Raw genomic sequence first — 13,404 nt, forward strand, 5'->3', positions numbered from 1 at the left:
AAACCCGTAAAAACGTCGCTTTACGTAACACCGACGGTTTACGGTAGCGTCGGTAATTTCACCGTGACTAAACCATATTACCGACGGTCCGTAATAACCGTCGGTGTATATCTTTATACCGACGTTTCAAAACGTCGGTAAAGTGACAGAACATTTACCGACGGTCTGTAATAACCGTCGGTGTAGAGCTTTATACCGACGCTTAGAAACGTCGGTAAAGTGACAGGAAAATTGCCATCGAAAAAAATATGTACCGACGGTTGAAGGAATCGTCGTTGTATGTACCTTACACCGGCGGGTATGAGCGTCGCCACATGATGGTAAATGACACTTGGATGTACTTTTCTCGTTTCTTTATACCGACGCTCATTAGTACTGTCGGTATTTATGACATACACCGGCGGTTATAACCGTCGGTGAACATTATAGAGGCGTTTATTTTTAGATTTACCGACGGTTTTATGACCGCCGGTGAATAGTTTTTTTTTTTTTTTTTTTCCCGCAAACAGAGCAGCAAATTGGGGGACTTAGAACCTGTATAAATCCTATACCCATTAGAAAATAACATGAATCTGTTGGCATATAAACAAGAGAAAAATAAGGCATCCAAAGTCATCAAACAAATCATTTCCATGTAAAATTAACCAAAACATTTACCCATTAGAAAGTAACATGTACATATATATTGGCATCCAAACAACATTAAAAACGGCATCCAAAGTCATCAAACAAACCATTTCCTTCACTACAACAAAAAGGGTCTATGGCAGCGGTCATAACCGCTGCTAAAAGTCACCAAAAATCGGATACATTTGTCAGTCGGATAAATATCACATCCTATGCCCCCGTATATTTCCACAAGTTCGTCTCGCTCCTGTGTACCAAAAATCATGATATTAGATAACAGAAAAATATATAGGGAAAGCATTCATGTTCATACATAAATAGGAAACCATCTCATTATACATCCGATGTGGGATCTTTGCTTTCACGTGGAACCCCAACAGACCCAACCTGTCTTTTCTTTTTTATTTGGCTTGTGAGAGCTTGTTGGGAACTGTAATAACCTTTTGACAGCTCTTTAAATACTAAAAGACAAGATGTGTTAGTGAAGATATCAAAGGATGGTTGTGCTGATGGCAGTGACGTTCAAACAACAATTATAGAAGAGAGATAAGACTTTATAAATGATCCAATACTAGAGTTATAAAGCTGTAAATGAGTTGATTTCAACTGCACATAAACAGTCAAGTAGCGTCAAGGTGGTACCTCAAAAGTACCACCCTTGATATTTGATCCAACAGCAGCCTCTTAAAAAGTGGGCTGCTGTTGGATCAAATATCAAGGGCGGTAGCTTTTTGACGCTACTTGACGGTCGGGCATCATGTAAAAACTCCCTTTTATTATGCTTCACTGTTTGATGATATCAAAGTTGCACAGCTAATATACATGGGAATATGTTCCCCTTGGGTTTGAAGATTATATAATCATGTTACCTGTATATAGAAAAACCCTCAAACCCAAACAACTAACATAGAGCCATAAACAGTCATTGGCTTAAATTGTCTGCCATAAGGACAGGTAAACACTTAGTAAATCAAGTGAAAGAGTTGGGGTGCCCATCACAATAACAAACCAGCCCTAGCAACAGTCTGATAGGATACACTGTTTTTTCACATTATTCCACTATGCACTGCACATAAATTTTACATAAACATGCCCATAGAAAAAATAAGGTACGGGTGAATTAGGCACGTAACAGATCTCTTGGAGGTCCGGTTGCCTCGAATCAACCTCTCTTCCCTTCTCTTTCTATCTGTAGTTTTGTTTGTTTGAGTTACGGTCAATTAGGCACGTAACAGATCTCTTGGTTGAAAAATCGCCTATGAAAATGCACAATCCGGACCATTTTACGCTCATGTCTACTATAATAGTCCCCCGCATTATCCCAATCTCAAAGGCAATGCAAAAAATCTCAAGGAGTCCTCCCTTAGGGAAGAAGTCCCAAACCAAAGGTCATGCCAAAAAAAAATCTGATCCCCACTGCCAACTCTGAATCAAATCCCCTTTTAGAATTGAAGAGGGAACTGAAGATATCCTTCCACACTGTAACATCATGAAATTCTGAGCTCATCAATTGAATACCAACCACCAAAGCTAGCACCATATGTCTCCTCGATCACCGATCTCCAAAGATGAGTTCTTTATGATCCAAACCTCCAGAGCTATTTACAAATGAGCGCATTGATCATGACACACAAGGTTCTATTCCCAAGGCCACCTTCTTGGGTTGACAAACCTCCATCCAACCAGGTGGTTCTTTCTACTTCCACTCTTTGTAATTCAACAAAAAGAAATGCTGAAGTTGGTGCAACCTACTAATAACAGCAATTGATGCAAAGTTGCAACATGAATTTGATCAAAGTGATCCATCCACCTACAGAAAAAAACTTTTCTTCTAAGGAGAGAGCCTCCTCTCCACCCTTTCAATGACAAGATCCCACACTCTTTTGGTAGGTCGATCAATGAGCACAATGAAAGCTCTAAATACAAATTCGGGATTGAGCCCTCCTTAAGCAAAGCACACTTGCAAGCCAATACCCTTACTCTTCACTGAAATGTATACCCATATCACGGACTTAGCAAAGTTAATCCTTCGCCCCGATACTGCTTTATAACAGCGAAGAACGCCATTAAGATTCATAAATTTTTCATCAGAAGCATTACTAAAAAGGAGGGTATAAGTCATGGGAAAAGGCCCTAGATGGTACGTGCAAAGGTCTAGGGGTGCAATAAACCACAAGACAAATTCAATGGTTGTCAGATTTTCTTGTTTAATGATCCGCATACACATATTCTGTTCGATGGAGAGACCACTACCATTAAAAAGCTTTAAGGTATACAACAACAAATAGGTCTGAATTCGTACAGAATTCCATGGAGTAAATTGTACTCATTCTTCTCCTACCACCGGAGTAGTAAGTTCTAAAAAGAGGCATCAATGTGTCATTATGCAAATATGCACCAGATTACCTATTGTCATTGCCTATTGTTAAATAAGCTTAATTGATTTCCAATGCATAAGCAGATTGAATAAATCATATTCTGACCTTTGTCCATTTTAATTGTTTCTAGTCATAAGAACCCCTAATTAAAATTCTCATTCGGATTTCATAAGAATTCTATTGACAGAAAATATTTCAGTCCATACTCCAAATAGTATATTTTAAAGTATAAACAAGTACATCATGTTAAATGAGAGTTCAAGACAACAATAACAGAAGCCTATTTCAATTCAACTCATGATTCTAACAGTTTCGCTAAATGAAAGAACTCAAGCGTTTGCAAGAACGCCAAGCCAGCACTAAGAGTGTATCAGCAACCAGGGAGCTTCAAGTTCCAACACTCTAAAACCATGCCTTTGTCCCAAACTAGTTGGGGTCGGCTTCAAGTTCCAGAAAATGCAAAATTCTTATGCCATTTATTATATTAAATGCCTTGCTCTATAAAAAAAAAAGAGTGAGGATGAAGCAAGTGGAAATGGTATCCAGTTATCCACTGTACTTGTAATGTTTTGGTGAGGTTTGCTCTAGTTGCTTGTCCAATGGATAGTTCAACATTTTAGAGTCTCAACTAGCTGTGCAGTCTTCATTTTTTTTACCTGGAATTTATCTAGGAATCTGGGCACACCAGAAATTTCATTGATGAATAAAAGAAGGGAATGTGTTCTATTCGGTCAATCCAAGTGTGCCTAACCCCCCAGTTGGTCAACTTGGATATGATTGTCCCTAACACACCCCCCCCCCCTACACACACATACTACTACTCCCTACTTCCCCCAACACACATAGTCCTATAATTCCCCACCTCTGCCACCACCCCCAACATACAAAAAATGAAGAAACACAAACTCAAGTACTAAATTTCTCATTAAGAATTCCATTTAAATAAAGACATGGAAGAAATGCTTAGAGATGGATTAAAATCTCTGAAAGAAGCTATAATAAATCAATGAAGCATTAGTTTCTGTTTTAGAAAAAATCCAGCAAACAATTTGAAATCTAAACTTCTATTTTCCAACATATAGAAACATCATGTGTGTTCTTCATAATATAAGAAAAGGATAGAGTGTATTTTACCTTAAATGAAGAGGGAACACGAATACTAATACTCCTTTAATAAACACAAGCACTAATCCAAGAAAGTATGACCTCATCTATACATAAACAAAAAAGCGCAGTTCGATGGCTAAGCGATTACGCCACCTACAATAACAAATAAATATACTACTTGTGAATAAATTTAGCATCAAGGTATAATAAACATGTCGTCGTAATAAAATAACTTACCCAGTTCGATGGCCAAGCGATTATTCCACCTACAGCGTCTCCAATCTCAGTGTAGAGATCGGTTTTTCTAATCAGAGGCTCTTTCGGCTCCAATGCAACCGTGATCTGAACCATAGTGAAATTACGGCCTAATGGCACCCCGTCAACTTCATGTGTTGGATCGACACTCAACCGAATACCACGAGCCACTTCAATCCCATCATTTTGAGTGCTCATTAAGGTAACCTTAGAAAAATCCAAATGATCATAAAAAAAAAATACAATTAAGCGGGAAAGTCACAAACCAATATATCATTTAAGCTAAAATTAAATAACAGTTATACCCGATCGCCATGGATATATCTATGGATGCTTGAGGAGGTTGCATGCGATCGTGACTGAGTATGATTGTCGAGTGGCTAGCATACAACAAGATAGATACATATTAAGGTAATAGTGAACTAAAAGAACTATGTATTGAATAAAAAATTAATGTCGTACATTGCTATTTTGGACGCCTTGGAACTGTGCTACGAGTGCCGCCAATTGGCGTTCCAAATGGGCCTGATTTTGTTGCATTGTTTGTTCCATTTGGGCCTGCTTCTCTCTCAAACATCCCACCTCATTTGTAAGTTCCTCGTTCGCCCTTTGAAGTGATGCAGCCCTCTCCTGCGACATCCCAATGTTGCGCGTAGAGCCAAATACGGAAGTAGGGGTAACCCCGGCACCCATCATGCGTACCCTACCACGTCTCTCCACACCAAGTACAAGGCCGAGGCTGTCATTTGGGGCAACTGCGGGGCTGATATCGGGATGCTGAGACTCAATCTCTTTTATCTGATCCTGAAAAAAACAATATGTGATAGAATAAAATCTTTTACACGGTTCTATAACATTTTTTAAACAAGCATCAATGTTATGAAACGTACTATAATATTTTGCTCTACAGCATCATAAGTCCCGTCTTTCTTGCGGTGAAGACGAATGAACATGTCACCTCGACTTACAGCATTCCCATCATTATTTTTAATCTGTCCTCAAATGAAGAATATCATTGATAGCTTGTCATAATCAAAAGTAAAGTAAATTAAAAAACTCAGTCACAACCCCACCTCCTCCTCCCAATATACTGGAATGGCCTTTGTTCCACCCCTGTGTTTGACTTTAAGTTTAGATCGATTGAGTTTATTTTGTGCGCATAGGTCCTACACCATTACAGATAGTCAAGTTATTTTTATATATTTTTTCAAATTGAAAAAATGAGACATGAATTTTTAAAATCATACCTTTGATTCTTTCGTATTCCAGTGTCGACAAAGAGACATGTATTGCGACTCAATCACTCTACGATCAGTACATGGGAGATTCAGATCAAAGTATTTGGTCTTTAGTTCACTCTTCCATTCCCTCCACTGCCTACCGATTCGTTCAATAGCCCATTTTTTACGCTCATCATCAATGTCGCATTTTTCCTACATTACATGTAAGAATAGTACGACGGCCGTATGATATATTAAATTTATATGTGTGTGTGTGTGTGTGTGTGTTTCTGTGAAGAATTCAAATGGTCTTACCTTCGCAATAACCCATGCATCTTCTTTGTTTTGCTGTAGCATCTTCCTCCAGTCTGTACAATCAATGGGCAATTTATCAGCCATTCTCGCGATGCTGCCAAATAAATTCATCATTTTACATGTGTTTTGTGTACACGGCTGTCCAAGCGCATTAAATCCGACATTTATCATCTCATCAGAAGCCCACACGGATTTGCAATATGTCGGGCCTCGAACACGCTTCGATGAGGATGGAACGAAGGGATCCTGAGACGGCGAAGGAGGGAGCGTCTCTTGCGTATCCGAGGGTAGTACCGTCTCCTGTACATATGAAGGTGGGAGAGTCTCTTGTGACTCCCATGCCGGCCAAGGTGCATGGGAGTCGTGAGGGAGAGCGGAGGTGTCTGGCTGCCTCTGGGAAGAGGGTTGTGGCTCTCTCATATGATAATGATGGGGCTCTTGCCTGTGAGCGGAAGGCTGCGACTCATGGGTGTTCGGCATATTCTTTCTTTTTCTCATGGCTCAGACAAAATTATGTCACCTGTAGTACCCAAAAGGAAAGTTTACATCACTGATTTAAAGAAAATAAGCATTACATGAAAAACTAACATATACATTAAGTACAAAATTTACAATATACTAGTAGAAGAAATGGGTCATAATTTGACTATTGAAAAAAGAATTTGATGTTTTGCACAACTCAAATATGCACAGCAGATTATTAAAATCCTAAATTTCAGCATAGACAAGTGGCATTCCAAGGAGCTTTCATTTAGCTAGCTAATTATAATTTTTGCTTAAATAATGCAAGAGCTACCGTTAGGATATATAGCTTAAAATTTTGCTTGAATGAAGGAAAACAACCTCTATGATAGATAGCAAAACAAATGTCAATGTAAGTTTCAAAACTTACATTATCGCCTCCATCATCATCATCCTCGAAGGTATTCTCATCTTCACTGTTGTCGTCTAACTCCGTATCATTTACTTGATCTTCTTGGTTAGATCGGATCAACTGTTCCAACGATTCATCGATCTCAGTCCCAATTATATCTGTCCTTTCCCAACTTTGAACATCCTCCACATTTTGTTCTTCCACTACCTCACACTGTATATACGCCTCTGGAAGGTCCCCAATCACGTCAAAAACGTCCCTAGGCTTTGTCTTAACAATCACGTGCCAGTCTTTATTATTCGGGTGCTCTTGAACATAGAAGACCTGCTCTACTTGAGCTGCGAAGACGAAAGGCTCATCTTCATAGCTACGACGTGCCATATTTACAACTCTAAAACCAAACTCATCTATTTTTACTCCTCTTCCCGGCGTTGCATCAAACCAGTCACACTTGAATAGCACTGCCTTTACTTGTCCGAAATAGTCAAGTTCGATAACATCCTTCAAGACACCGTGGTAAGTGATATCATTCACATCGGGATTCATATCCCTTGCATTTGCAAAACTTGACGTTCGTGCCGTGACAACCACTCCACTATTCTGGGTTTTTCTTTGTTGTTCGCGATCTTTCGTATGGAACCGAATTCCATTTATAACATACCCTTTGTAACTCTTAACAATGCAATTTGGTCGACCACTCAACCATCGCAGTTTTTCTGATATTTGTTCACTTCGGGACTCACGCAACGTTTCAACCTATTCATAGTCTCATTTAGTAAACTTTTAAATAAAATTTAGATAAAAATCAATATAAGATCTTCTTAAGGTCCATCAGATACTTACATGAGCTTTAAACCAATCTGAAAATCCATTTTTGTGATTGTGTTCTATATCCATTGGCCGAGCACGGGGATTGTTTCTCCTAACTTCGGTAATGTGTGTACTGCATTTGAATTGAAAAATATAAGAGAATGTTCTATGGGAACAGTGATTACAGGTTGACAAATCGAATAGACTTACTTAAGAAATGGGCCGACAGCCTCGCAATTGAAGAGTACATATCGATGTGCCTGTTCGATCGCCCTTTCTTCCAGAGTTAAAGTACTAACCTTCCCTATAGGGCGTCCTGAAACTGAAAAATTTGAGAAACCTTCTTCTATTTCGGTCCGAACGTCCTCGTCATTCCTTTTATTTCGGTTCATCTTTGATTCGACCCCTTCTAGATACCTTGAACAAAAATTCAAACATTCTTCTGCTAGATAACCCTCTGCTATAGATCCCTCGACGTAATTTCTATTGCGTACATATGATTTTAATGTGAGAAGATACCTACAAACCATCACTTCTTAAAATAAATTCACAAACACGGATATGTAAAACACTTAAACTAATAAACCATGAATAAAAAAATGCATGTATACCTCTCGATGGGGTACATCCATCGGTACTGTACTGGTCCACCTAATCGTGCTTCGTCCGCTAAATGAATAGGTAAATGAACCATAATATCAAAGAAGGCCGGCGGAAAGATCTTCTCCATATGGCAAAGAGTTAATGCGATCCTTTTTTTCAGTTTTATGAGGTCACCCGCTTTAAGCACTTTTGAACATAACTCCCTGAAGAAGCTGCAAAGCTCAATCAAAACCGAGCTAACATTCTTAGGCAATGTTCTTCGTATAGCCAATGGTAGTAATTGTTGCATCAACACATGACAATCATGGCTCTTCAAACCTGAAATCTTGCGTTGTTTAAGATTCACACGTCGTGATATGTTAGATGAATAGCCATCTGGAACTTTGACGTACTTCAATATGCTGCAGAAAATATCTTTTTCCTTTGGAGACATTGTGAAGCATGCTGGGGGAAGGTATGTTTTGTTGTTTGTTTTAGTAATTGGGTGAAGCGTTCTCCTTAATTTCATTTTTCGTAAATCTAGCCGCGCTTTCACACCGTCCTTACTTTTTCCTTCAATATTCAGTAACGTGCCAATTACATTGTCGCATACATTCTTCTCAATGTGCATCACATCTAGATTATGGCGCAGCAGGAGCGATTCCCAGTAAGGGAGAGTGAAGAATATACTTTTTTTCTTCCAATTATGTTCCTTACGAGGCTTTTCCTTGGTCTTCTCAGCAGAAATACACATTTCTGCGGATTCATTTGGTTTCTTCCAACGTTTCCTCTTCTTCCCACCAGTAACCTCCTCCTTCCCATTGATATTGGCCTCCTTCCCACTGGTATTTGCCTTCTTTCCCTTTGTATCCTTCTTCTTACCAAGGATGACATTAACATTTTCTAATTGTTCTAGGGCCTGACGCCCTGTTAGCGACCTTGGAGCTGGCCTCCTTTCCTCGGTGCCATCAAAACTCATTTTATCAAAACGGAATTTATGCTTTGCGGGTAAGAATCGTCGGTGACCCATGTAAGATTGCTTCCTTCCATAGTCCAACCACTTAGAACATGTGTCCTTACAACAACATGGGCAAGCAAGTTCGCCTTTGGTGCTCCATCCTGACAGGTTAGCATATGCAGGAAAGTCACTAATCGTCCACAACACAGCTGCATGCATCTGAAACGTCTCATTCCTCGAAGCATCAAATGTCTGAAAACCAATATCCCATAGTTCTTTCAACTCTTCAATCAAAGGTTGTAAATAGACGTCTAAGTCATTTCCAGGTCCAGATGGTCCGGGAATAAGCAATGAGAGCATCATGTACGGTTGTTTCATGCACAACCATGGTGGCAAGTTATATGGAATAAGAACAACAGGCCACGTGCTGTGAGCAATACTCATCGTCCTAAAGGGATTGAACCCGTCACTTGCTAACCCAAGTCTAACATTACGAGGATCTGACGAAAAGTTTAGATATCTACTGTCTAAATCCTGCCACGCTGGGGAGTCTGCAGGGTGCCTGAATATACCATCATTTGTTCGTTTATCATCATGCCATGTCATGAAAGCAGCCGTTTTCTTCGACATATATAGTCTCTGCAATCTCGGTGTTATGGGGAAGTAACGCAGAATCTTAGCAGGAATTTTTGGGTCTTTTCTCGATGTCTGAGTTATTGCATCGTCTGGATGCAATGTATATGTCTTCCACCTGGAAGCCCCACATATACGACATACAGTCTCTTTCGCGTCGTCTTTCCAAAACAACATACAATCATTGGGGCATGCATCTATTTTATCGTAGTGGAGGCCTAAATCACTAATGATCTTCTTCGTTTCATAAAATGACTCTGGCACCGATGCTCCCGTGGGAAATGCCTCTTTCAACAACTCAAGTAACATGGTGAAAGATTTGTTACTCCATCCATTGAGACACTTTATATGAAAAATTTGAACAACGAATGACAATTTTGAGAGCTTGCACCCTGGGTATAGTTCTAGCTCGGCATCCTCTACTAATTTGTAAAATTTCTTTGCATTTGCATCAGGCCCCTCTCTACTTGTTTGATTCGGCCTTTCCCCATTACCTGTTGGTAAGTTGTCCTGATTATGGTTCAACCTTGGCCTTATGTCTTCTAACAAATCTTGCATTTCGTCTTGTATCATTGGTTCTTCGTTCATTTGGCGATCACTACTAGTCATATCAACCACCGATGACCCAGCTTCCCCATGGAAAACCCATCTGGTGTAGCCCTTCATGATCCCATCGATAATCAGATGATCAAAACAATCTTTAACACCAACCAATTGAATGTTGGCACAATTAACACATGGGCATTTGAACTTATTCCCATAAACTGTATTAGCAAGTGCAAATTTAATAAACTCCACAACGCCAAGCGTATACGCTGGTTCATTCCTAATTAAAACATAGTTGAAAAAATGTGAGATCTGTATCTTCAAGTAATGGAAAAATTAAATCTAACTATGAAAAGGTAATGTCACTTTTGAGGGCCATACCTAGGCAGTTGCATCCAACTTTTGTCCATTGCTTATTTCCTGAATTTTTTAAGAAGATTTGTTACTCCAGGCCCATGCTATGCAGTCAGCCAGTACATCAATGACTCTTAATAACCAAACATGTGTGCCATGTATTAATGTAAGCATTTATGGATGAAAGGAACCACATATATTCTCGCCATTTAAAAAAAACTCCAAAAACTCAATCCTACTTGTAGATCTGATTCACACCCAAAATCACAAAACCATTGGCTGTGAAATTAAAAAAAACCACTACTTATCACAAAACTTATCAGAGTACTCGAATGATGTGATCATAACTTAGGAGCGTTAAAAGAGTTTTGACTGACTTGCTATCTAGAATCTTATATTGCAATAGCATTGCAAATTAATGACTATGTCTCAAGAACCAAGTGTTGTTCAAAATGATGTCCTGAAAGAGATTCATGACAGATGCATTTCTAACCTTACAATGACCAAGGAAGGTTGAATTCCAAGGAATGATAGCCACAAATCTGGAACGGGGTTGTCTTTTTGTTTTTATCCTGAAGGTGTTATTCCCAGGGTGAAACTGATGTGAACTTGAGGTGGAGTTCTACTCAAGAAGAGGAGTTTGATGCAGATCATTCCCTGACGCATCAGCCTGATCAGTGGTCACATCAGTTTAGTCGTTTTGACAAATCGGCTTTGTAGTTAATTTTGTTGATGGTAAATCGACCAAAGTAGAGATAATTGCTGCGAAGAAAATAAAATGCAGAGAAATTTGGGAAAATGCTGTAAAATCGAAGAAAAAAGGAATTGAAAAAATAGTTATTGATTATTTGTAAAACTTCTGTAGCTCAAAACAAATAAATAAAATAAAGATGAAATTGCATATGAATCCATTTGGACACTCCTCATATGTTACCCAGTTACTTCCCATTTATTACCCATCTTCTATAAACCCCTTGAATCCCATTATTCAATCCCGTTTCAACCTTTCTTTGGAGCCCTTCATCTCTATAGAAAATGGTTCAGCCGCTCTCTACTTTATAGAATGTGTAGAGATGTGTTTATTCTAGCATCTCGGAATTCTTCTATAGGAGTGGCCCAACATATTCTCACACAGGCATTCAATCAAACACATAGTGGCCATCAAATGTCCAAACAGGTGTTCGATCATGAACCAATAGACTAGTTCAAACACAAGTTCAATAGTTGACAGAGAGAACTCAACTACTTGTTAATTGAAATGAAACTTAGCTGTAGGATCACAATTTACTTCCAAGTGGCAGCCATGCACTTACAGATCCTAGCTGAAATGAAGCCAGAATTCTGAGAATGAGCCTCTGCAATTACAGATCCTTGATGAAATGAGCCTCTGCAATTACTAACAGATTCTTGTTGAAAATACCATCTGAATCTTATTCTAACAGATGTCCCGATTTAGAGATGAGATTTCATGAGGACATTGCCGATCTCTTGAAATAAGTAATTGCATAGGTAGAAAAACCACAAAATTGCAGCACAACTCCAGAAAATCTCTCTTATTCCAACAACTTTTGCATGCATTGAAGATGATGCAAAGAAATAATTAGCAATCTTTACAGAACAAGAATAAGGAAAAAAATCCTAAAAAAAGATTCGTAGAGGAAACAATAACCCTAAATGCATTACAGAGCTAGAAATCTACACAGGAGTACTCATATTTCAATCTGTGCAAAACAATGTAATTTATAAGAAAAAAAATCGTAAAATTAAGAACATAAATGAAAGCACAATTGAGATGATATCTGACTCGGATTAAAAAACTAAACTGGGATTGATAAGAGTGCTTACCTTCAAAATAAAGAAATCTTTCTCAGAAACTCTAACGATGAGGCCTCGATCCTACAGAGCAAAATTGCTGAATCAAATAGAAATATTGCAACAAATATTAGAGAGGAAAAAAGAAAACCCTAACAACAAAATGGGGTTTTTGTTAGTGACAGGATGGGGAAACTAAATGGAGAAAAGAAGAAGGTTTCAGAGAGGAAAAAAGAAAACCCTAACGAGTAAATGGGGTTTTGTTCGATTGGATGGGGAAATCAACTGGAGAGATGAAGTAGGTTACCTTGTTGGGTTTTCCTCAAATGAAATTTGGGTTCCTTCTCGATGATTTCGTTTAGGAACGGCGAATATGCTAGCTATGGGTTTTTGGAATGTGAGGGTTTCAATTCTATTCTAAAGGGGAAATTTTTTTACAAAGCTCGAGGGTCAGGAAACCTAAGTCTCGTGCGCCTTTTTTTCGTGTATATTCACCGACATTCATGAAATAACGTTGGTGGATCTCATGAGCAGAGACGTTTCTAAAACGTCAGAAAGGCCTACCATAAGTATCCATTTATTTTGCGACGTTTTAATTGTAGAAGGTCGGTAAAGAATCACTTTAGTGACGTTCACCAAACGTTGGTAAATGCGAACAACTTATTTTTTTGGGCGGTGGCGCGGGAGTAACCATTCACTGTCGTTTCATTTATGAACGTCGGTGCATATACACCATTAGGGACCTTTATATAAAACGCCAGTAAGTGAACGTCGCTAAATGTCCTTTTTCTTGTAGTGTAGAAAAAAAATTGCAAGAAGTATAATAAGAGAGCTGAAAAATAATAGGAACCTTGGGTAAGGGGAGATTCCTTAGTTACTTAAAAATAAGATTATCTCTCCATAAATTAGCATAAATACCCACATGTAGTACAC

The 13,404-nt window shown here is 38.8% G+C and overlaps 2 protein-coding genes across 6 annotated transcripts; both read right to left on the reverse strand.

Annotated features, from left to right (window-relative positions):
* Positions 1-612: 612 nt before the first annotated feature.
* On the reverse strand, positions 613-12,933 carry LOC143863881 (uncharacterized). 5 transcript variants are annotated; one of them, XM_077374684.1, is made up of 12 exons: positions 12,779-12,933; positions 12,505-12,555; positions 11,153-11,329; positions 5,903-6,422; positions 5,615-5,800; positions 5,441-5,533; positions 5,258-5,359; positions 4,830-5,171; positions 4,673-4,747; positions 4,350-4,574; positions 4,140-4,265; positions 613-874 (listed from the first exon to the last, which is right to left on the reverse strand). In XM_077374684.1, exons 4-11 carry the CDS (start codon positions 6,398-6,400, stop codon positions 4,257-4,259), a joined length of 1,530 nt encoding a protein of 509 aa, XP_077230799.1. In that variant the 5' UTR covers positions 6,401-6,422; positions 11,153-11,329; positions 12,505-12,555; positions 12,779-12,933; the 3' UTR covers positions 613-874; positions 4,140-4,256. The 5 variants fall into 5 exon arrangements, with proteins under 5 accessions (XP_077230799.1, XP_077230784.1, XP_077230778.1 ...); XM_077374669.1 differs by lacking the exon at positions 11,153-11,329; XM_077374663.1 differs by lacking the exon at positions 11,153-11,329 and having other exon boundaries at positions 12,505-12,571; positions 12,779-12,925.
* On the reverse strand, positions 6,414-10,715 carry LOC143869988 (uncharacterized). The gene is made up of 6 exons (XM_077376520.1): positions 10,687-10,715; positions 8,198-10,585; positions 7,797-8,105; positions 7,620-7,719; positions 6,795-7,532; positions 6,414-6,422 (listed from the first exon to the last, which is right to left on the reverse strand). Exons 1-6 carry the CDS (start codon positions 10,713-10,715, stop codon positions 6,414-6,416), a joined length of 3,573 nt encoding a protein of 1,190 aa, XP_077232635.1.
* Positions 12,934-13,404: the final 471 nt, after the last annotated feature.

Source organism: Tasmannia lanceolata, unplaced genomic scaffold, assembly GCF_043159265.1.
Source record: "Tasmannia lanceolata isolate RefF3 unplaced genomic scaffold, GAP_Taslan_0.1 ptg000003l, whole genome shotgun sequence".
Taxonomy (NCBI): domain Eukaryota; kingdom Viridiplantae; phylum Streptophyta; class Magnoliopsida; order Canellales; family Winteraceae; genus Tasmannia; species Tasmannia lanceolata.